Source organism: Lynx canadensis, chromosome A3, assembly GCF_007474595.2.
Source record: "Lynx canadensis isolate LIC74 chromosome A3, mLynCan4.pri.v2, whole genome shotgun sequence".
NCBI classification, from domain to species: Eukaryota; Metazoa; Chordata; class Mammalia; order Carnivora; family Felidae; genus Lynx; species Lynx canadensis.
Genome location: NC_044305.1, coordinates 31,424,959 through 31,447,304, shown reverse-complemented (window position 1 = coordinate 31,447,304; position 22,346 = coordinate 31,424,959). Strand labels below are relative to the sequence as shown.

The following is a 22,346-nucleotide window of genomic DNA, read 5'->3' as shown; positions in this document are numbered from 1 at the left end:
TCCCCCCCACACCTGAATTAATACAAAAACAAACTCTTCTATCCACTTCTTATCCCTGCTGATATTTAATATTATGTTCCTGGCACCCTTTGAAGTCACCTGTGGTTTAGTAACTTCTATAAGACTGTAGATTGCACCATCTTTGTAGCAAAGAGGGTATTTTCTGGGAAGGAGGGCATGCAGGGGAACTGAGAAGAATGGAGGAAGGGAATACATTAGATCTTTCTGGCTGCTGTTTATTGCTAAGAAACATTGTTCCTTTTTTGATATATACATTTGCATCATCTTTTGAGGATTAGAAAGTTTGACGTTTAAAACACAAATACAGAAAAATGTGATAGGGAAAAGTTGTAGTAAAAAATGTCTAGCGGATGTAGGGTTAAATGTATCTCCTTTTTTTTTATATTTTATTTTTTTAGTGGAAATGAAATTCACCATATTTAAGATGAATAGTTTCACATTAAAAAAAAAAATTCACGAACATCTGCCCAGTCTACCAGTTCATAAGTGAACCCTTAAAACAGGGAAGTATTCAGCTAGAGAAAATAAGGATTTGCTATATTATCCCAGCATTAATGATTTGAATGAATACCTAATGCTATTTTAGTTTTCAAGTTCAAAGGTTTGTAAGTTTTAAAAAAGATTTCAACCTCTGGTTATTTTTAAGTGGCAGAATTATCTCTTGTGTTTAATTATTTTCTGTGCCTAATTTGTCTCATGCTCATTTGTTCTCATTTGGCACATTTAATACTTATCAATATTGAAATTCTGTAAAATGATATAGAAGAGTATTTAATGTTATCTGAAAGTGTACAGTATATAGAGAGAAAACTTCTGTGTTCTGTGCTTTTTAAGAGTATGCTTAGGAAAGGGCTTGAAGATTATGTATGACAACATTGACAGTGATTATCCCTAAGTGGTATGATAATGAATGATTTGTTTTTTCTTTTTGCGTCTTTATATTTTATTAAATGTCTTCTGAAGATGTGAAAAGAAGAGAAATGTAAAATACCTTATAAAGTTACAGTTTGAAATTTTGCTTCTAAAATGTGTACTTAAGGGTTTTGGCACATAAGTTTAGTCAATTTTTTTTAATTAAAGGGAAATTAGGAAACAGTACTTCAGGCCTTTAGGTGTTGATAGTTCTTTTTTTTTTAATTGCTGTAGATATTAACACATAAAGCTTTATTTTCTTTTTTTAGTAAGAGAGCTTGATAACAGAAGACAATATTAGTTGTCACACTGTATGAGTTTATAAACTCTAAGGCATAGAGTAAAACTAGATGTTAGTTCCCCTTTTATCAAACTTACTCTTCAAAGTTACTCATGTACATGTCTTCTATTTTAGGGTTTTCTGTGCTTTTAGAAACATTGGTTTCTATGAGAAATCTTATGTTCTTCTTGCTATTTACTTACTATAATAAAGCACTTTATTATGCCCTCTAGTTCCTTGAGTAACTTGTGATCATTGATCCTGAAGTACTTGTACCTACTGTTCCTACTATCACAGAGTTTAGGCTTTTTCCAAACACTTGGAGAGTTTCTTAAGATGAGCTACTTTATTCCTTGACTGCTGACATAACCAAGCCTAAATTATATTTGGTGTTAGTTTAACTTAAGACAGAACATCAGCTAAAGATGAAAATTTCTTTTAAAATATTTTGAATATTGTAGGCAGATTTAAGAATAAGGTTAAGATGGTTTTATGTGCCAGTTTCATCTCATTTTTCTCTGTTTACTGCCTCACCCTCATTTTCTTCCAGCACTCATCATGTTTTGTGACCTGGTACATTCCTGATTTCTGGCATATAACATTGATAAATAACAAGATGAATCTCTTGGTTTCATATTTAGTATAAGACTTAGGCCACAAACATCTAATGGAGTCATGGGTAGAAAATAAGATCTAAGAAATTATTGCAGACGTTTAACTTTTAAATTGCAGACTATCGGTGGTCCATGCCAAGTCATAGTTCACAAGTGGGAGACTCATCTACAACCACGATCAATAACCCCTTTAGGTATGGGCATTAACTGCATCTGTTTGAGGCATATGCATTAAAGTTACTAATATGCTGCACAATGGCTTAGTGGGATTTAATAAATTTTTATTCTAAAGTTTAAGGTCAATGCATTGTCAGTACTGCAAATTTCACTTAGCATATCATGGATCTTTTAAAACTAAACAGTTCTTAATTGCCTTTCTTTATAAACTTTGTTAGAAATGCTTGCCAAGTTATTTGGGGGGTGGTTAGATTGATTTATTGTGGAATATTTATTTTCATTTGGAGTAGTTACAGAGTTTGTAAAATACCATTCTTCTTGACTGAGCATCCATGGCTTTGATTATTTGCTCAGAGAGCTTCAGAGAACATTTGAGGAAAGAATTAATCCAAAGCAAAGATTCTTAAATTTTTAACTTTGAGTAGTAAGAGCAGTAGAATAAGTTATCCTATTTATTGTGTTTTGTTTTGTTTTGTTTTTAACTAGTAAGTACTTGAATAAGCTTGTATGAACGCATTCAGATTTCTTGGTGGTAGCAGACGTATTTTCCTCCTAATTTACTTAAATACCTGCTGGCTATGTTTAAATGGATAATCAGTTTTGTTTTGTTTTTTAAACATCATTCAGTTTTCTTGTGCCTAAAAATGGCATTTCTCTTCATACAAGTATTTTTGAATTTCCTTTTCCATACTGAGATTATAAAATTTGAAGTTCATTTCACATACGTAAATTCCCCACTTGGATTCATCTGTAAATTGACTCAGTGCTGAAAACTGTTTCTTTTAGTTTCTAGAGAGAATTAGCATTTAAAGATAATAAATGGCTTGCTAGTAGCTATCTTAGATTAGAAAGTAGTGAGAGATCCTGCTTTAGCCTGTGGCAAGGGCACATCTTTGTTTAAACAGATATTTCATTCCATCCTCTTTATTGGATTTTCTTTTTTTGTTGTAATACATTTTTGATAGTATATTTAGAATTTTCGTGATAGTGTACTTTAGAATTATAATAGTCCCATACTGAGGTTGGAAAATAATTAGTATTAAAGATTAAAAAATAATTTGCGTTTGGAAGCATCTTGCCGTTAAATATATATTTACTTATTGTGAGAAGTGAGATGTTTGTTTCTGGTCTTCTAAAAATTAATGTTATACTTTTAGAAAACATAACTTCTAAACTTAAGAGCTGCGTGAAGTCTACCAAAAATCTTTATTGGAAACTATCACACTTACTTTAAGGAATATATCAGACTTATGTTTATCGTAAAACTGGGAAAGGAAGTAGAAGGGGAGATAGCGTTTTACTCAAGAGGGTGGGGCTTACCAGCTTTTCTTACTTAGCTGAAATTTCTGTTAGAAGGGAATGTGCTAGCACTTATTCTTTTGGTAGTTCCTCACAGCTCTGTATACGCAGGTAAGTTTGTGCTGTTTGTAAAGCTTGTAGCCGGCTATAGAGAATAGTTGGGGTTTGAGGAGAATTACCTTTTAGATAAGTTCAGAATATGCACTACATAAGAATAAGCATTTTAATTGTGCCAAGACCTTTGGTTTAAACAATCAGCCGGGAGATACTGTTGTCCAGCAGCCTGTCTCATAAATTGGTGGGTGCAGAGGTTTGCCCCAGAGCCTCCAGAGCACCTCTCTGAGGAGTTTTCTTTCTCTTCTTGTAACACCACGAATCATCACCAAGTTTGTAAGCACTTTTACCGTTTGAGAGTCTCCTTAAAAGGGAATTCTTTATTGAGGGCTACAATAAATATGCTTATTCACTTTGGGCTGCTTGTAAATTTTAGATTTAATATTTTTAAAAATCCTTAAGGTGGGTGATTTCTCAGTTGTTCAATCTGTATACATCATGAATTTTAACTAAGTTTTTTTATTTTCCTTCAATTCTAGAAAGTGAAATTATTATTGACGATGGACAATTTGGAATCCACAGTAAGTGAGACTGAGTTTTGAAGATCTTTACTACTGATAATTGAGATGTTACTTTACATTTCATTGGAAACAGCACAGGGAACTATGACAGAGCATGATATTGAAAACAGAGACTAGATCCAAGAAACAAGTACATTCTGTTAAGTAATAGTTTCCAATATAATTCTTAAACTTTAAAATTTTATCCTTTCGGTTTTTATTTGACTGGTGACTTTGGGTATATGAATTAACGTACTTAACTTGAAAGTATTATACCTAACTGTTAATATATCATCACTTTTTGATATTTATGTTTGATATTGTTTCTAAACATTCTAAACTCTTCAGCTAAGCTTGTGCATTTTGTGTATGTGTATATGCATTTACAGTAAGATCCAGATTAAACAAAACGTTCCAGTAATTCTCCTGAGATTTTTAACAATTAACTTACAGTATAGTAGACAACGCTTTTTCTTCTGAATATGTTGAAAATGTTACCCATTCATATATTTTTTTGCTTCAGTAAATACTTCATCCTGAGGGTTTAAGTTGTCTTCAATGACTGGAATTCTCACAGTATAATAGCATTATCATGCTAAACTGCATTTTTATTTTAGAACCTATACTGTAGAAGTCAAAGATAGAAGGGGGGGGGGGTGAGCAGAATGTGTGCTTGCAGTGACTGTGAACCAGAGATAAATTGCTGATCCTAGATACTTGTGTTTATGCATTTCAAAAATATACATGCTTTGACAGTATTTGGATAGGAATTTAACTTCTTTTCCTTAATTTTATTTGGGATTACAGTATTTATGTTACATTGTAAGGTAGCCTAAAATACTTGAATAGCTTTAGCATGTAGTGTTTTAGAGTCTTGTCTTCTTTATTTACGAAAGATTATATTTTTATGTCGCATGTTTTAGAGAGCTTGGTTTATGGAGTAGTTTTCTCATGTCCTTAACTATAGTGCATGACATTACATCCCTCTATTGTATGTTAGTTACTATGTGTAGTTATAAATGCATGGCATTTCTTTCCTCCTTTGTAGTTGTTATTCTCTTAAAACTCAGCTTAAGTTAGCTTTCAGGATGAAAAGCCATTTCTCCAACTTTGTCCATTTCTGAGAAGAGTTTAAAATTAAAAAGGATAATGGTTTCTCTTTATTTTTAAGATTTGAAAATTATTAAACCTTTTAAAGTTATACCTAAAGGAAAAGGTTTCTTCTTTTTTTCAAATCCTGTTGATAAAAAAACAAAACAAAACAAAAACAATTCACGTTCAGAACAGTTGGTAACTCTCTGGTATTTATGAAACTTTCATTACATATGTTAGCAAGAAATTTCAAGTTAAATAATGCTAACAGTGTTACCATGATCATGCAATTTATTTATGGCAGAAAATATAAATGTGAGAATACATAATTCACTCACAGTTTTGTCCTTACCTTCTCATGTTTGAAGCTTCAGCTGTAGTGATATGAGTAGTTTCACCTGCATAGCTCATGTGAAGCTTTGCAAGTGTGATCCCCAGTGAAACAGCTGCTAGGTTAGAGATATTTGGAACATATATTCTTCCAGAAATAGATTTGTATAACTTCGATAATGGATTCAGTGAGAATTTACTTAAGTTTAAATTTAATTTACGTAAGTTGTTACATATGGTTAGTTGTTAATATTCATTTAACTTTTTTCCCCTTAATATAAAAGTGTTTTTCAGTGATAAATTTAAGACTATCTCTATGTTTGCTTTGGAGAGAACTTCCAGTGATATATAACTTGAGTGTATTAAAATGTGAACATGAACTAGAATTATCAACGTGTGTTGTACTTAACAGATTGCTTCAAAACATATGTATAATAATTACTGTTTTCATATTTACTCTGCCAGATGGTGTTGAAACTCTGGATTCTGGATGGCTGACATGTCAGACTGAAATAAGATTACGTTTGCATTATTCTGAAAAACCTCCTGTCTCAATAACAAAGAAAAAATTAAAGAAATCTAGATTTAGGTATTGCAATGTGTATATGTTACTTAGACCATTTGTTTTTACTAATGCTGTAGATTTCTTTTCTTTTTTTTTTTTTAATGTTTATTTTTGAGAGAGTGCACGCACATGAGAGGGGGACGGGTAGAGAGACACACACAGAATCCAAAGCAGACTCCAGGCTCTGAGCTGTCCAGCACAGACCCCGACATGGGGCTCAAACTCTTGAGCCAGAGATCATGACCTGAGACAAAGGTGGACACTTAACTGACTGAGCCACCCAGGTGCCCCTGACCCATTTGATTTTAGCCTTTAAGTGTATAAACTAAGAACATAACACACTTATAGATAATGTTACATTTTCTAATTGAAGGGTCTTGTAAGAGTGAACTGCCTCCCTGACTCAGATTGTTACAGTTAAACATACTAGTCTTTTTTTTTTTTTTTTTAATGTTTATTTATTTTTTGAGAGAGAGAGAGAGAGACCAAGCATGAGCAGGGAAGAGGCAGAGAGAGAGGGAGACACAGAATCCAAAGCAGGCTCCAGGCTCCAAGCTGTCAGCACAGAGCCCGACATGGGGCTTGAACCCACAAACCATGAGATCATGACCTGAGCCAAAGTTGGACACTTAATCAACTGAGCCACTCAGGTGCCCCACTTCTCTTAGTCTTAACTGCTAAATTTGAAACCGGAAAATTTTGGTTTTATATAGATAAGTGATTTCCAAGTGTATGTATCTTTGTAGTTTCTACTATTTAAAATTTCTTAGTGTTGCAGTATTTAAACTTGCCATTTGAGCCCTGCGTTGGGCTCTGTGCTGACAGCTTGGAGCCTGGAGTCTGTTTCAGAGTCTGTGTTTCCCCCTCTCTCTGCCCCTCCCCTGCTCGAGCTCACTTGCTCTCTCAAAAACATTAAAAAAAAAAAAAAAATTGTGTTTTTTTTTTTTTTAAAGGAATTAGTAGATAATTAATGGTTGGGGTTCTGCTTGGATTGCAAATGCATACGGAGTCCTATACCATTCTTGTTTATGTAGAAGTTACTTTGAGTATTTGTATATATTATTGTGTTACTCAGGCTTATATTGGAATCTTTTTGTATAACCATACTTTGGTGGGCTCTACTAATTAAGTAACTGATTCCTATTGAAATAATTGTGTATGGGACACCTGGCTGACTCAGTTGGAAAAGTACGTGACTCTTGACCTCAGGGTCCTGAGTTAGAGCCCCATGCTGGGTGTAGAGATTACTAAAAAAAAGAAACTTAAAAAAATTCTGCATAACTAGAAATTTGTGTTTGTTCTGACCACCTTTCCCCCACCCCCCAATTCATATTAGTGATAGACTAAACCCTCATGGCATAGGAAATAAATTTACCTGCAAGAATATCAGGACTTTAAAAATCTAGCAAAGGTTATACATTTTAACACTTTTTTTTAATGTTTATTTGTTTTTGAGAGAGAGAGAGACAGACAGAGCGGGAGTGGGGGAGGGGCAGAGAGAGAGGGAGACACAGAATCTGAAGCAGGCTCCAGGCTCTGAGCTGTCAGCACAGAGCCCCCACGCAGGGCTTGAACTCACGAACCATGAGATCATGACCTGAGCCAAAGTTGGACACTCCACTGACTGAGCCACCCAGACACCCCAAAAGCTTGTACATTTTAAGTAAAACACTAGACATGTTGTTCTGTCTCATTATCACTAAGTTTTAAATGCAAGTTTCTCTTTTATTTGACTTCATCAATAAGGGGAAAGCAGTGTCTCTTCATGATAGATTATAACCTTCATATAGCTACTTAAAGAAAACCTTTAACATAAATGACTAAAATTCTTTCATGGATCCCTTTAAACTTGAAATTTTTTATTTTATTAAAACTTTTTTTTTTTTTTGCTAAAACACATTGCTGTTAGCAAAATTGTCATTTTTTATTTTTATTTTATTTTTTTTAATGTTTATTTATGAAAGGGGAGAGACAGAAAGTGAGCAGGAGAGGGGCAGAGAGAGGGAGACACAGAATCTGAAGCAGGCTCCAGGCTCTGAGCGGTTAGCACAGAGGCTGACGTGAGGCTTGAACTGACAGTCTGTGAGATCATGACCTGAGTGAAGTCGGTCACCCAACTGACTGAGCCACCCAGGTGCCCTAATAGTCATTTTTTAAAAAATCTTTATGCCTTTATTGCCCACTTATTACTATGCAGTTGTGATCTCTTTTCATATATCCTGGTAGAGAATGTTTGTTCCTTCAGGCTAACTAATAGAGTCAGTTGTCCAGAACTCTTACGAGTTAGACTTCTGAGAAAAGATGATTTTTGTTTCTATTAAAATACTACTCTTGATTTTACTGTGTGATTATAGAACAGTATTGCTAATTGAGTTGTGTAGATATACCCTCTGAGAGACCTTGGGCCTCAGCAGTGGTTGGAGGCAGTAGGTTATGTAGAGAGAGCAGGCCCCACTAATACAGTTCCATTATTTGTGTTATCAGATCTCATTTAAATCTAGAGTGAAAAGTTTTCATACCTTAACTGTTACTCTATACAGCAGGTAACATCACTTCTATGTTCATAGTTTATAATTGTTTAATCTATGTACACTTTTTTCTTTTGTAATGTTTATTTTTGAGAGAGAGAATGAGAACGAGTGGGGGAGGGGTGCAGAGAGAGAGAGGGAGGGAGAGACAGTATCTGAAGCAGGCTCCAGGCTCCGAGCTGTCTGCATAGAGCCCGATGTGGGGCTTGAACTTGTGAGATCATGACCTGAGCTGAAGTTGGACGCTTAACCAGCTGAGACACCCAGGCGCTCCTAATCTATGTACATTTCAATTGGTGCAAGAAATATTCTAGAATTGAGTTGACTCTTTGGCATTACAAGTATGCTATGCAAGTAATTGTTTCTCATTGGGAGGAGACTGGTTTTTGTGGCTCTGTGGCTTAGACAGTTTGGTCTTTGTTTTCATTGCTTGAAGCCTATAAAAAGTTTTAGACTCTTGGTCTGTTTTTTGTTCATTTGTTTCATTTAGAAAGCACATAAATATAAATACATAACACGTGTAAAAAGTATGCATACACACAAATAGATTTAATACAATATTTTTCCTTAATAATGTACTTTTCCCAGAGTACCTGGACTCACTGTGGATAAGGTAGAAGAAAAGAGAAAAGTTTTAATTTACAGCCTCCAACTCTAGTCTTTTAATGTACACTAACAATATGGTTCAATTTTATGCTTGTTTTATACGTATGTTCTTTAGTAAGACATTTCAGAAGAATTTGACATGGCCAGTTATAAATGAGATAATAGTAAATGCCTCTGTAGATTCAGTTTTTTAAAAAACAATGAAAACAACTTCAGGCATAATGAGCATGTATCTTGTTTTTTTTAATACTTTGCAGAAATATATGTAGATAAAAACATTAGTATTTTATGAAACAACTAATGCCATAACCTGTAGTATGATGCAGTCTTATATAATATGGTATTTGTGTTATTTAAAGAATTAGCATTTTCAAGGAAAACTTGTTTTTTAATTAAAAAAAATTTTTTTAACATTCATTTTTGAGAAACAGAGTGTGAGTGGGGGAGGGGCAGAGAGAGAGGGGGACACAGAATCTGAAGCAGGCTCCAGGCTCTGAGCTGTCAGCACAGAGCCCGATGCGGGGCTCGAACTCACAGACCGCGAGATCATGACCCGAGCCGAAGTCAGGGGCTTAATCAATTGAGCCACCCAGGTGCCCCCAGGGAACACTTTTGAATTTAGCATTTAGGTAACATTTGTATGAGTTTTCCTCTTCCATTTTTGTTTTTTGCATTTCATTATTTTTTTCCTTTCATGTAGGGTAAAGTTGACACTAGAGGGCTTGGAAGAAGATGACGATGATAGGGTGTCTCCTACTGTTCTTCACAAAATGTCCAACAGCCTGGAGATATCCTTAATAAGCGACAATGAATTCAAGTGCAGGCATTCGCAGCCAGAGTGTGGGTATGGCTTACAGCCTGATCGTTGGACAGAGTACAGCATACAGACAATGGAACCAGATAACCTGGAACTAATATTTGATTTTTTTGAGGTAAGTGATTATTTCACCTAGGGGATTGAGAAAGAATGCAAGCATGGGCTTATTTTTATATGTTTTAATTTTTGTAGTCTGATTTGTGTAAACCCATGATCATACATCTTTTTAGATGTTTATTCTATACATTTTAGCAGGCTTAAAAAACTTGGAGTTGATAGACTCAAGTACTATAAAAAGAATTTCAGCTGAATTGATGTTTTACATCAATGTAAGTGCCTGTTTTTTTGTTTTTCTTTTTAAGATTTTTAACGTTTTATTTTTTCTTTTTTGTTTTGTTTTGTTTTATTTATTTTGAGAGAGAGAGCAAGGGAGAGGGGCAGAGAGGGAGTGAGAGAGTCCCAAGCAGGCTCTGCACTGTCAGCACAGAGCCTGATGCAGGGCTTGATCTCACAGACTATGAGGTCATGACCTGAGCTGAAATCAAGAGTCACTCAACCCACTGATCTACCCAGGCGCCCCAAAGAATTTTTTATTTTTAAGTAATCTCTGCACCCAACATGGCGCTTGAACTCACAACCCTGAGATCAAGAGTCACGTGCTCTTCCAATGGAGCCAACCAGGTGCCCCTGTGCCTGTTCTAAATGTAAATGAATAATATCCAAAGGAGCCGCTAAGGGTAAATAGAGGGACAAGCAGACTGTATAACTATTGGTGGGCAACCCAGTGTAACCAGCATGATTGTGTCCTCTTTATGACTGAAGTCTGTGGTTTATTGAGGCATTTTATTATAAGAATGCATCATAACAGTGAACTCATTTTTGCAACTTTACTTGATATTATAAATATGTAGTAAAACATAGTTACTGTGAAAATTGCGCCAGGTTGTTTAGAATCTGCTACCAGCTTTCTAGAGCTGCTTGTGACTCTCAACATTAGAGCTCTCTGGCTTGCTGGCTGCACAGGTGCTCTCCTCTCCACAAGTCATGCGGGGTCCTCCACTGAGGTCCTTGCTTTATTGTGCCTGGCTAGTAGTTACGTGTACTGCTTTCCTGACACTCTTGCTCTTTGTCACTTGCACTCCCATTTCCATTAGATTAGAGCACCTAACCACAGTTTTGTGAAAATAGCAGAATACAGAATGGATTTAAGCTCGCAGGTAGCGCCTGTTACCCATAATTAAAATCATTATAGTCTTCAAGTTTTAATAGTCTTTATGCATAGCTGTTGCAACTGGCATTTTGGCTACCTTGCATTGTATGGGATTTAAAGTGTTCCTTTCAAAAAACTACAATAAAGAATTCTATTTTTAAAAAAAATCTCTGATTCAGTGTTCCCTAAGTAATAAGATCTGTGGGACTTTATTATAAAAATGTGAGGTTTTGGTTGACTGTTTCCTTATTTCTTCAGGACCTACCTTTTAATACTCTCTTGAACATCCTAACTTCCTTTTCATTTGGTGAGCAGTTTTGGAAATACTATTTCTTTCATAGATTAGGCTGATAAAATATCCAGTGTAATCTCAAAGTGAGTATTCAGTTTCCTAGAGAGTTAACTATCCCTTTATGTCACCTGTGTGGATTCATTTTTACAGAATATAATACACATTAACAGCCCACTACAGATACTTATTAGTCTTTGAATGTAAAAGTACTTAGAAACTTCATCAGTGTTTTAAATTCATCTAATACACGTTAGAGGATCAGAAGTGCAAATCAACAGTTACAACTAATCAAGTACCATATAAAATCTTAAAATATTATATATTAAAAGAAAATGTATCTTTTATATTACAAAGAAGCTATCTGAATTACTTGAATATAAGTTCGATTCATATTTTATGGATCTTCCTCCATAGGTTCTGAATTAATGGAAAATATTGAAGTATAAGAAATTGAATTCATACCTCTTTTTTTTTTTTTTTTTTTTTTTTTTTCCAGGAAGATCTCAGTGAACACGTAGTTCAGGGTGATGCTCTTCCTGGGCACGTGGGGACAGCATGTCTCTTATCATCCACCATTGCTGAGAGTGGGAAGAGTGCTGGAATTCTCACTCTTCCCATCATGAGCAGAAATTCCAGAAAAACAATAGGCAAAGTGAGAGGTAAGCCTGGAGAAGCAGAGGGTCCCTTTACAAATGAGCAAAGATTAAGTTCAAATTTTAGCTAGGGTCAAATTGAGCTTTTGCGAATGGTGGTGATTAAATTAATAACTTGTTTTAGAATATTTACTACTATAGTAACAAGGGGCATCAGTTACATTTTCTGGAAGCTTTATTTGAATCAGTTTTGACTTGTTATTTTCTATTTGATAGAGATAAAGTTGGTTTGATTGGTATTGAAATGTAGTGCCATTTAAATGTTCATCGTGGCCTTTTTAATCATCTTTGTCTTTGTTTCTCCCCTTTTTTTCTATGAAAGTTGACTATATAATTATTAAGCCATTACCAGGATACAGTTGTGATATGAAATCTTCATTTTCCAAGTATTGGAAGCCAAGAACACCATTGGATGTTGGACATCGTGGTGCAGGGAATTCTACAACAACTGCTCAGTAGGTTGACTATTTGAGTGGTATTAGCATTTGGTAGCTTATGCATGGTAAGGTTCCATTAGTTTGGCCCACTAAAGGTCAAATGAGCCTTTTATTATTACCTGGGATTTAATGTAATTTGGTGATTAGGGTTCCCAATTCAAATTAATTGGAGACTCTCTCCTAAGACTATCTGGTTAATCTAATGTCTGCTGAACTGATGTCGAGAGGGACATTAACAAGAGAAATCCAGGAAAGCTTGATGCGGGGAGGCAGCCCAAACCTCAGTCTGTGTGTTGTGATCCCAGCTTTTGGCATGCTTCCCTTTCTGGGGCTCAGTTTCCTCACCTATTCTCAGTATCATTTACATACTTCTGCCCTGCTGGGTGTCAGCCTTTCCCCACTCCCCTGGTCTGCCAATATTTAAGTCCTCTGAGGCACCATTGCAAGGAGCAAGTATCTGCGTCTCTCATACTTCATGTCGCTGCAAGATTGTTTTCCTTGATAGGTCAACTCGGGGAGGTATGCGTGGGTGTGGGATATGTTTATATTAAGCTTGTAAATACCTATAATCATTAGAGCTCGCATTTATGGAATAAATGCATACACCAACTAAGTGATGGTCACAATCTTAATTTGGTGGTGGCAGAAGTAGCCTCAAAACAGGATAAGAACTGTTTCCATTGTTGAAGATAGAGTTGGCTTATTACATTTGTTTTGTCTTTTCTATAGTGGATGATAACTATATATAGTTCTTCTCTTTCAGGCTTGCTAAAGTTCAAGAGAATACTATTGCTTCTTTGAGAAATGCTGCTAGTCATGTAAGTGACCCTCTCTTCTTTTAAACAACTTGGGAATATTGGTCCAAAGGTAGGAAAGTAGAGAAATGTGGGCCTGGGGAGTCTCTTCCATTAGTAGCTTAAAAAAGTTAAGTAGGTTGAAACTGTATGCTTCTTCTGAATGTATATCTAAGTGAAGATAAAGTATCTCTAAGCATTTGTTTTTAGATTCTTGGTGAAGATTGGCATGAAAACAATGGACTCATTAGCATCTCTGTTTGAGGTTACAAGTTTTGAGTGATGGGGGCAAGGAAAACATTCCCCAGTAAGCATTCGTTTTCATTAACTCAGTAATGTGCTCATTCAGATACTTTGGAAATAATGCTTATAGAAGGATTTGATAGTGGTTTTATGTTAACATTTAAGTCTGTCAGTTTATATCCTGCATACCATCTTGATTAGTTAAATTATGTTAAATTAAGAAATTTATCCAGTTATAAAGTGTCCATTTTTTAGCTTGTAGTTTTTTCCAGCAACTGCAACTTGACATATTTAATCAAGAACCTGAGATTCCCCTGTGGCTCCCTGCTGCCCTGTACCTGACTAAAAGGCCTCATGCTCCCAAGTTAGGCTAAGGTGAAAACGGAGGACCATCTCATGCTCTTATTATCATTTTTTTCCCCACAGTGTCCTCCACATGCCTTAAACTTTGCCTTTTAAAAAAGAGTTCAGCAAGTAAACTTGATTAGAGAGATGTTTAACTTTATCACTTATATGAGCATACTTATTCTAAGACATACTTTTTCATATTTTAGCATCTCTAAAATGGGTATGGGTTTTACAACTTTCTTAACCTTGCATCATGGTTTGGCACCATTTTTTCCCCTTTTAGTTGTATATAAATGTTGCATTTTATAGTTCATTACATCTTACATTAATTATTTTAATGTTTAAAAATATTAATAGTGGACACTTCCATCTTTGTGTTGAAAGGATTATATAAAATCTATGAGTATGTTGGGCTCTAGTTCATCATTTGGAACCAGTTTTAGTTCATTGTAGCTAACTGTTCTAAACATTGGTTTATTAGCTGTAAGTACGTGAAGATCCCTGTTAAGGAACTTTAGCTGTCTCCATGCTTTTTGAGAGAGGATGTCATTAAGCCTTTTTTTCTTCCATGTTCTGATGAGATCCTTTGTAATTCATGCTGATCACATTTCAGAATGCCATATGCAAGTTATTAATGGCTTATTTGTTTTAATGTTACAAATATCCCTGTAGAGGTTCTGGTACGTTATTGGCTTATTTCTTAGAGCTCACTCACACATGGATTTTGGGATCAAGTTTTATCACTTGGTAAAATTATCTTCCTGAAGGATGGTGATCCTGTAAAGTTAAACATTTAAACTAAAGAGCTACATAATTCGTTTAATTTTTGTAATTATTTAAGGGTGCTTGGGTTTGTTCCCTTCGGTAGAAAAGCTTTGTGTTATTGTCTTGTTTACAGTACTAGAAGAAGGTAAACTTATTTCCTGCTTCAGAAGTCATTAAGGAAATGGGCTCCTTCGATTCTAGTCTGGGATCCACGTGTGCTCACAAGTTGAATACCCTCCGTGACCTAAAGCTCGGGGAGGGGTGCAAGTGTATCATCCGTCCCCACACGGGACTTCTCTGGGCTGCAATATCGAACAGAATTCTCAGACCTTGTTTCCTTTGATCCCAACTGGCTTTCTTTCAGTGAACTCACACCTTTGTGGGTCAGTTTATGTTCTCAGCTTTATTTGAATTAATTCTTATGTCAGAGTGGGTCCGACTTGGAAAAATGCATCCTTAACTCATTCTTGTCGTCCTCCATCCTGTTGCGGCTCTGTCCGGAGATTGGGCTTGTGCGGTGCAGTTCTTGACCCCATTGCTGCTCTCTGTGTTTTCAGCAGCACCGTCCTTTCCTCTTGACGCTGCTTCTGGGGTTTTGCCTGGAAGGGCTGGAAGGTGTGCTGCTCATGTTCAGCAGGGAGCAGAGCTAAGGCACGGCAGTTTACTCCTTTCCCTCCTCATCTCCAAGGGCCAGCTGTCCAGCTCTGGGACCTAGGGGCAAGAAGGCACCAGCTGGCCCTGTACTCCTGGCTCTTGGTGGACTCCATTTCTGCTAATAGTAGTGGTGGAGGTGACAGGCTGGCCGTTGCCACAGAGTGGCCCTGGGATGTGTTCAAGAAGATCAGTGCCCATATTTTTGCCAGGAAAAAATTGCTATGCTATCACAATGAAGTAAATACTTAAAATTGTTTTCAGAGAAGAAATTAGTTTTTAGAAAAAGCTTGAAGTGTAACATTAATTCATGAGGAGTTTTTTTGTTTTTATGTACAAGTCTGTAAGTTTATAGTGAACAGTAAATTTTTTACGTCCTTGTAGTTTTGGATGTATTGTGGGCCAGGTAGTGTTTTTCAAATCCCTGTTTCCTTTATTTGTTAGGGTGCAGCTTTTGTAGAATTTGATGTACATCTTTCAAAAGATTTTGTGCCTGTGGTGTATCATGATCTCACCTGTTGTTTGACAATGAAAAAGGTATGTTGAAATTCCTTCATTTTTAACTCTTAGAGTTACTTAGGTTTGAACACTAGAAAGTTGGTTTTAGGTATATGTATATATTTAGTTATTAAGTAGAGTTGATCAGTTCATTTTCTTAGTTGATTACTACCAATTCTTTCCTCTGTCAAGCTTTTGCAACATCAAGAGAGTGAGGAGACAGGAATAATAATTCCCTAGAGCAGGATCTCTGTACTGCTCAATTTGCTTTTTTCTGTTATCTAACAAAAGGACGTTCCAGGTGCCTTTTATGTCAGTCTGCCACTGTTCCTGTATTGAAGCAAGAGAGGAAGCTTTTATAGTGTCTATTTTCTAGGCTCCCTTCTATTTCTGCCTCCAGCTTTTTCTCAAATTAATATGCTGATATGATTTGGCAAAATGAGAAGAGCCACAGTGGAAAAATGCTTTGGAGCCAGATAGTGGAGGACCTCAGTAATGGGGTGTAGACCTAAGAGCTGGGGAGATGTGACAGACTTTTGAGCCAGGAAGGGAAATGTTCAGAACTAAACTTCCCGGTGTAAGTACTTGATATAAGGGGAATTTAAGAGGACAGAAATGAGAGACAGGGAGAGTGGTAATGTGGCCAGAGGTACAGTATGCCTGGACTGGAGTGGAGATAGAATGGAGAATGGCATGGTGGAGGATAGAGTCCAGAAGATTTGAAAATCCATATAGTTTCTTAAAAATTGTAATTGTTGTGTAAATGTAATTGATAATTACATAGTGCTTAAACTTTAGTATACCAATTAAGTGATTTCTTAAGGACTTAAACTAGGAGGGATCATTTGCCATTTTCTTTAAAATTGTTGAGTATCATTTTCTGTTGAGATGATTTAAAGTTCAGGCTAATTTGCTATCATGTATGATGTTCTACCAGACACTATTGTTGTGGTATATGTGGATATGGCAAGGCACCTGGCTCTGCCTACTCATGAATTCGAATCAGTCATGGGGATTTGGATTAGTATGATGTATAGAAAAGCGTGGTTTTGTTTCTGTGAAATGGTATTAGAAGAAGGAGGGGAGGATATATATGAACCTGTTTAGATGATAGAGGTAAAATATAACTTAGTAGAAAAGGAGCAGATGGTTTTGCCATAGGGGAAAAAATCAGTGCAAAATAGAAAAAGAAGGAATGGAGCACTAAAGATCTTAGTAACCAAGATGGAGGTTAATGAATCCAGCTGTAATTTCTAAAAATCTGTGAGAGTTACCTGAAGAGTATTACTGATCCTATTGTTAATCAGATTTTGTCTTGCTCTTCAGTTGAACCTGGATGATGAGTTAGGGAATCAAAGTATCAAATTGTATGTATTTTTAGTTTTAATTTTTAAGCAAGTATTTTAAGCAAGTACTTTAAGCAAGTTTTATTTCATAAAATAAATTCATGTTCATTATAAAACAGCAGAAGGGGCGCTTGGGTGGTTTAGTTGGTTAAGTGTCCGACTCTATTTCAGCTAAGGTCGTGATCTCATGGTTTGTGAGTTTGAGCCCTGCTTTGGGCTCTGTGCTGACAGTGCAGAGCCTGCTTTGTGTTCCCTCACCCTCTCCCTCCCTCCCTCTCCCTCTCCCTCTCCCTCTCTCTCTCTCTCTCTCTCTCTCTCTCTCTCTCTCTCTCTTCCCCCCCTCCTTTCAAAATAAATAAACTTTTAAAAAAACTGCAAAAGATTACGAAGAGTAAGCCTTCCTTTTTCCCCTTTTTCCTTGGTCACACTCTCTTACTCTTAATAGTTTATTTTGTATCCTTCTAGAAAAGCTTTATGCATACATGGCTTCATACCATATGTACATGAATGAATATACATGTAAAGGATTTAGCATATTTGTTGAAGATTTATTGGTGGTCCATTAACTCATGCCTGAACAATGTGACATATGATATGGTATTAAAATATAAAACATTTGCTCATGGGGAAAACATAATAGATTAGAGTTCATATTACTGCTTAGCGCTAATCAGACATTTGTTTCCCGTGACCATTGATTTCTGTGGCTATTTTTAACCAACTTAAGTATGAAAGATTGAGAAAAGTTTAGAAATTTACTGACAGAAATTAATCCTTACATAGTACTTGTACATGTTGATTGTGTAGTCATGTAACATGGATATATAGGTCAAATAAAATGTGAACAGAATGACAGGAAGTAGGGGAAAATAACTGATTTCTGGCTTTGTTCTCTGTGTCTTCAGGGCCCTATCCTCCCCCCAGCTGTTATTTTCTTCCAGGCACTCCCACCTACATCAAAAACAAAAGCCAGAATTTAAGAGCTGGAAGGTGGTGCTAAAAGAGAGGAGCTCCCCTACGTGGGCTCACTGTGGCCACTGAACAATTATTCTCATCATTCACTAAGTTGGGATGTTCGGTCTGACTAGGGTCAACATTAAGTAATAATTTGAGGCTTATTTTTCTCTTTATTTTCTTTTTAGAAATTTGATGCTGATCCAGTTGAATTATTTGAAATTCCAGTAAAGGAATTAACATTTGACCAACTCCAGTTGTTAAAGGTAGTCACAATAGCATACAGTGTAAATGATCTTTCAGTTTTAGAATGATTTATACTTATTTGTTTATGGTAGTGTTCTCTTTGTGCATGGAGATGACTGTATATTCAGCATGTATAGAGCGTATGCTTTGATTTTCTGTTCTGTTAGGAAAAATGGGTTTGTGCTAATCCATTTGTCTTCTCTAACAGTTTCCATGGACCCCACTGTTTCTGCATATGTGAAGGGGCTTGGCTCTAATCCTTTGTAGGTAGACCATAAGGGCTAGCCCTCTTTCTCATTCGTAGTCTCAGGTCGCCTCTGGTCGGCATTAGCCCTTCTTTATCTAACTGTCTTTATTTTACAGTTGGCCTTTTATGCTGTCCTTGGTTTTTATATTTCTGTTACTATCTAAGCTTTGTGTATCTTTTATACCATTTAATTTTATATGATGACTCTTCCTGTTCTCGTTAGATACCTAAATAAATGGTTGATTGAATATAAACACTTTCTTAAGAATTTTTATTTATATTCTTCTCCCCTACTTGGGTATTTGATCATGATCTTGTGTGTATGTATGCACATATGAAATATATACAGTTGTTAGTGATTATTCTTACTAATAATTCTACATTTTACAGTTTTCTTTAACTTGCTAGCTTTTCAAGTTACAGTTCTGTTAACCATACACCTTCATAAACTAAGACTTTTTTCCAATTGCATTTTGTGTGTGTGTGTGTGTTTTCTAGCTCGCTCATGTGACTGCACTGAAATCTAAAGATCTGAAAGGTATGTACCGATATGGAAGCGCTGTTTTCATTTCATAGTTAACATATATATGGTATTTCCTTATTCTTTTTAATTACTGTTGGTCATTTTAATGTGTATAATACTGGGCTATCTAAATAGTTTTATAGACATGAGGTCTTTACGTATATTTTCAAATGCATTTATGTCGTGTGTATAGTAATTACATGTTTTTACTGTTACGAGTTTTCTTAGCTTGATCATCAAAGTTCTTTATGATTTTGTACCTATCATTCTTTCTAAACATTCTTTTTCTTTTCTCTTTCCAAACATTTGTAACCATGACAAAATAGAGGAAAAATCAAGTATAGAAGCTGGCTCCAGAACCAGGAGTCTGAATCCAGTTCTAATATTTACCTACTGTAACCTTGGGCAGGTTACTTTAACCACTCTGTGCCTCAGTTTCCCCAAAGCTTGTCCTGCCTGTGGAATCCCTTTGTAACTCCACTTTGTACTCTCATAGAACTTTATAGTTTGTGTCATTCATTTGAGATTTAGTGGATCCTTTTTTTAACCCTTTATTGTGTACATGTCCTGTCTCTTCAACTAGAATGTAAACCTCTCTAGGGTGGGAAAAATGTTTTTGTATTCCCTGAGACACTTACAGTGCTCTGTATATAGTAGGTGCTCGTTAGATGTTTACTTGCAGTGGTGATAACAGGATAGTTGGAATGCCTTTATGAAGAAATTGTGAAGTGCTAAAGACCAGAGTGTATCCCTAGAGCATAGATAGGACTTTCTAAGCTTTGTAGCTATTTCATGACTGTTAAAAATAAAATATATTTTATTCATTTAATTTATTAGTATTACTTAATATTTACGTGGAAAATATTATATGACTTTAGTCTTTGTAATACACTTCTGTTTTTTTTAAGAAAGGAAAAGTTGAAAAGTTTGATATTAAATTTTTTTGCCCTCTTGGAAAAAAATTCTTACATGTTTTGAGATAAAATTTGAATTAAATGGTAGTGGTAACAAAAGCACAATGGTAGCTTTAGATTCTCTTAATTTCTAGCTTCTAAACTGATTTTGATATTTCAAATAGAAGCCTTAGCAAGAGGACCCTGCTCTTTAATTCCATTGAGAAATAACTAATCACTGCTGGTGACTACTTTGTAAAAGTAGTAAGAAATAATCACTGTTGGACTCTCAAACTTGGTGTTTCTATGAAATGTTGCAAACTAGTCTTCATAAAGGATGCTTATTTCAAAATGGAGGTTTTATAAACATAATAAATATACGAGCTTTCAAAAAATACTGCATAAAAAGGATCTCCTAATTACCTCTACATCTCTTTCTTTGTCCTAAGAGTTTAGGAAAAGATCTTAGTGATAAAATGGTATTTTATCTACTGAGTTTTTATAATTTAAAATTTCAGAATCTGTGGTTGAGGAAGAAAATTCTTTTTCTGAAAATCAGCCATTTCCTTCTCTTAAGATGGTAAGTTTCTTAGGAAAACTAGCACAAGACTTACTTCATTCATTCTGTTATAACTTGAATAATTTATTTTGGGCACTAACAAGGCTGTGTCAAGGACAACATTTATAAAAACTTGTTATTGATTCTTTTTAGAGAAGATACATTTTTGGTTTGTGTACCTATCCTACTTTTTTTTTTTTTTTTAAGAATAATTCACCTGCTCAGATGAATAAAAATGCTCACCTCAATGGGTTAATTTGGTAAGAATAGGAAATTCACACATTTCTGTATATAAACAAGAAATAGAAGGCACAGAAAAGGGTGAGAGGGACATGTGATGGTGGGAGAGGTATTTTTACAATGTTTAAAACTGTTCCTGGGGCATGTGGCTGGCTCACTTGGAGGAGCCTGCAATTCTTGATCTTGGGGTCGTGAGTTCTAGCCCCACGTTGGGTGTAGAGATTATTTAAATAAATAAAAACTTGAAAAAAAAACCAAACTGTTCCTTAGCATTTGGAGAGAAATGAGATTGCCCAACCAAAGAAAATGAGTACCCTGGTTACATAAAATGAGACACAAATTTTGAGAACTCCCCTGAAAAAACATAACAAATACTAGCATGAGGATTTAAAAACTAGACACAATTCATACAGGAATCTCTTTAATATTATCAGGCAAGCCTATATGGATGCCAGGCACTCCTTGGTCATGCTGGGTCTGCTTTTTTTCCCACTGGCTCCATTTCCTAACTTCTGCTTTTCTCCATTGTCTTTTTCTGGTGATGTCAGGTACAGTAGATATATCTTAGGCAACAGTATATCATTTCAGTTTATCACGATTATTCACCCTACAGAGGAAGCTACCAGAGAGCTCCTAAAGTGGACATTGTTGTAGTGTGTTTAAAACCTGATTTGGAGTAATTTTTCAGTTATTTATGAAGCCCCGTTAAGTTACATCATTTCTTCTAGTTCAGAATTCTGAAATCATTTGGTTCTGAGAAATCACATGATTCCTAGACTTGTGATTAAATACAATTATTAAAAAATTGTGTATTAACAGTTTAACATTTATTTAACCAGATAAATTAAACACACATTTATTCACTCTGTCACCATCGCTGTAATTTAATCACAGATGTTTTAAAACCGAAAAAGGCTAATAAATACAATCCTAATTTAAAGGAGAAACTTTGATGTTTAGGAGTCTTAACACGAATATACAGTATTTTCCTTATTTTTCTAATTTTGTATTAGCTCGGTAACAATGTGATAGGTACATTAAATAAAATAAGGCTAAAGATACCAGAGAAGAAGGTCAAACAGGCACACATGAAATTGTTTACAAACTGTTTAAGGTACTTGTCATGCAGCTGGTTAGGGCAGACCCAAGATCCCTGATGGCGAAAGGACTTTAGGTTAAGGATGTGTCTTTTGTAGTGGTAGTGTATCTGCCCTCCCAGATCTTGCCATAGACCACTGCTTTTGCTGCTTAATCTCTTGTTTAACTTAATCACCAACCATGTTGTAATTCGGGGTATGGGAAAAGATAGTGGTTTATGCCGAAGGCACAAAACATTTTATCCTTACTTAGTGATATGTTTTACTATCGGTTGCTTTTTGTAGTAATTCTGTTTTCCTTTTTTTCTTCTCTTATTCTACCATTCATCTCACCAAAAACAAAACAAAATTCACCTCCAACAAACAAAACTCTAGGTTTTAGAGTCTTTGCCAGAAGATGTAGGGTTTAACATAGAAATAAAATGGATCTGCCAACAAAGGGTAAGTAATCCTTGACGTAACACATTCTTCTTCCTCTTTCTCCCCATTTCTTCA

At 35.5% G+C, this 22,346-nt stretch overlaps 1 protein-coding gene across 4 annotated transcripts in view; it reads left to right on the top strand.

The window, feature by feature from the left end:
- Positions 1-22,346, top strand: part of GPCPD1 (glycerophosphocholine phosphodiesterase 1) — a 49,990-nt gene that overhangs the window by 15,925 nt on the left and 11,719 nt on the right. For 3 of the 4 annotated variants that reach the window (XM_030310043.1, XM_030310042.1, XM_030310046.1), the window contains exons 5-16: positions 1,946-2,021; positions 3,897-3,938; positions 5,805-5,928; positions 9,739-9,970; positions 11,854-12,016; positions 12,333-12,465; positions 13,211-13,265; positions 15,693-15,785; positions 18,235-18,312; positions 19,038-19,077; positions 20,474-20,535; positions 22,227-22,292. In XM_030310043.1, coding sequence (XP_030165903.1) covers positions 1,946-2,021; positions 3,897-3,938; positions 5,805-5,928; positions 9,739-9,970; positions 11,854-12,016; positions 12,333-12,465; positions 13,211-13,265; positions 15,693-15,785; positions 18,235-18,312; positions 19,038-19,077; positions 20,474-20,535; positions 22,227-22,292 — 1,164 coding nt within the window. The remainder of the gene's footprint in view (positions 1-1,945; positions 2,022-3,896; positions 3,939-5,804; positions 5,929-9,738; positions 9,971-11,853; positions 12,017-12,332; positions 12,466-13,210; positions 13,266-15,692; positions 15,786-18,234; positions 18,313-19,037; positions 19,078-20,473; positions 20,536-22,226; positions 22,293-22,346) is intronic. The other variant, XM_030310045.1, reaches the window with a different exon arrangement.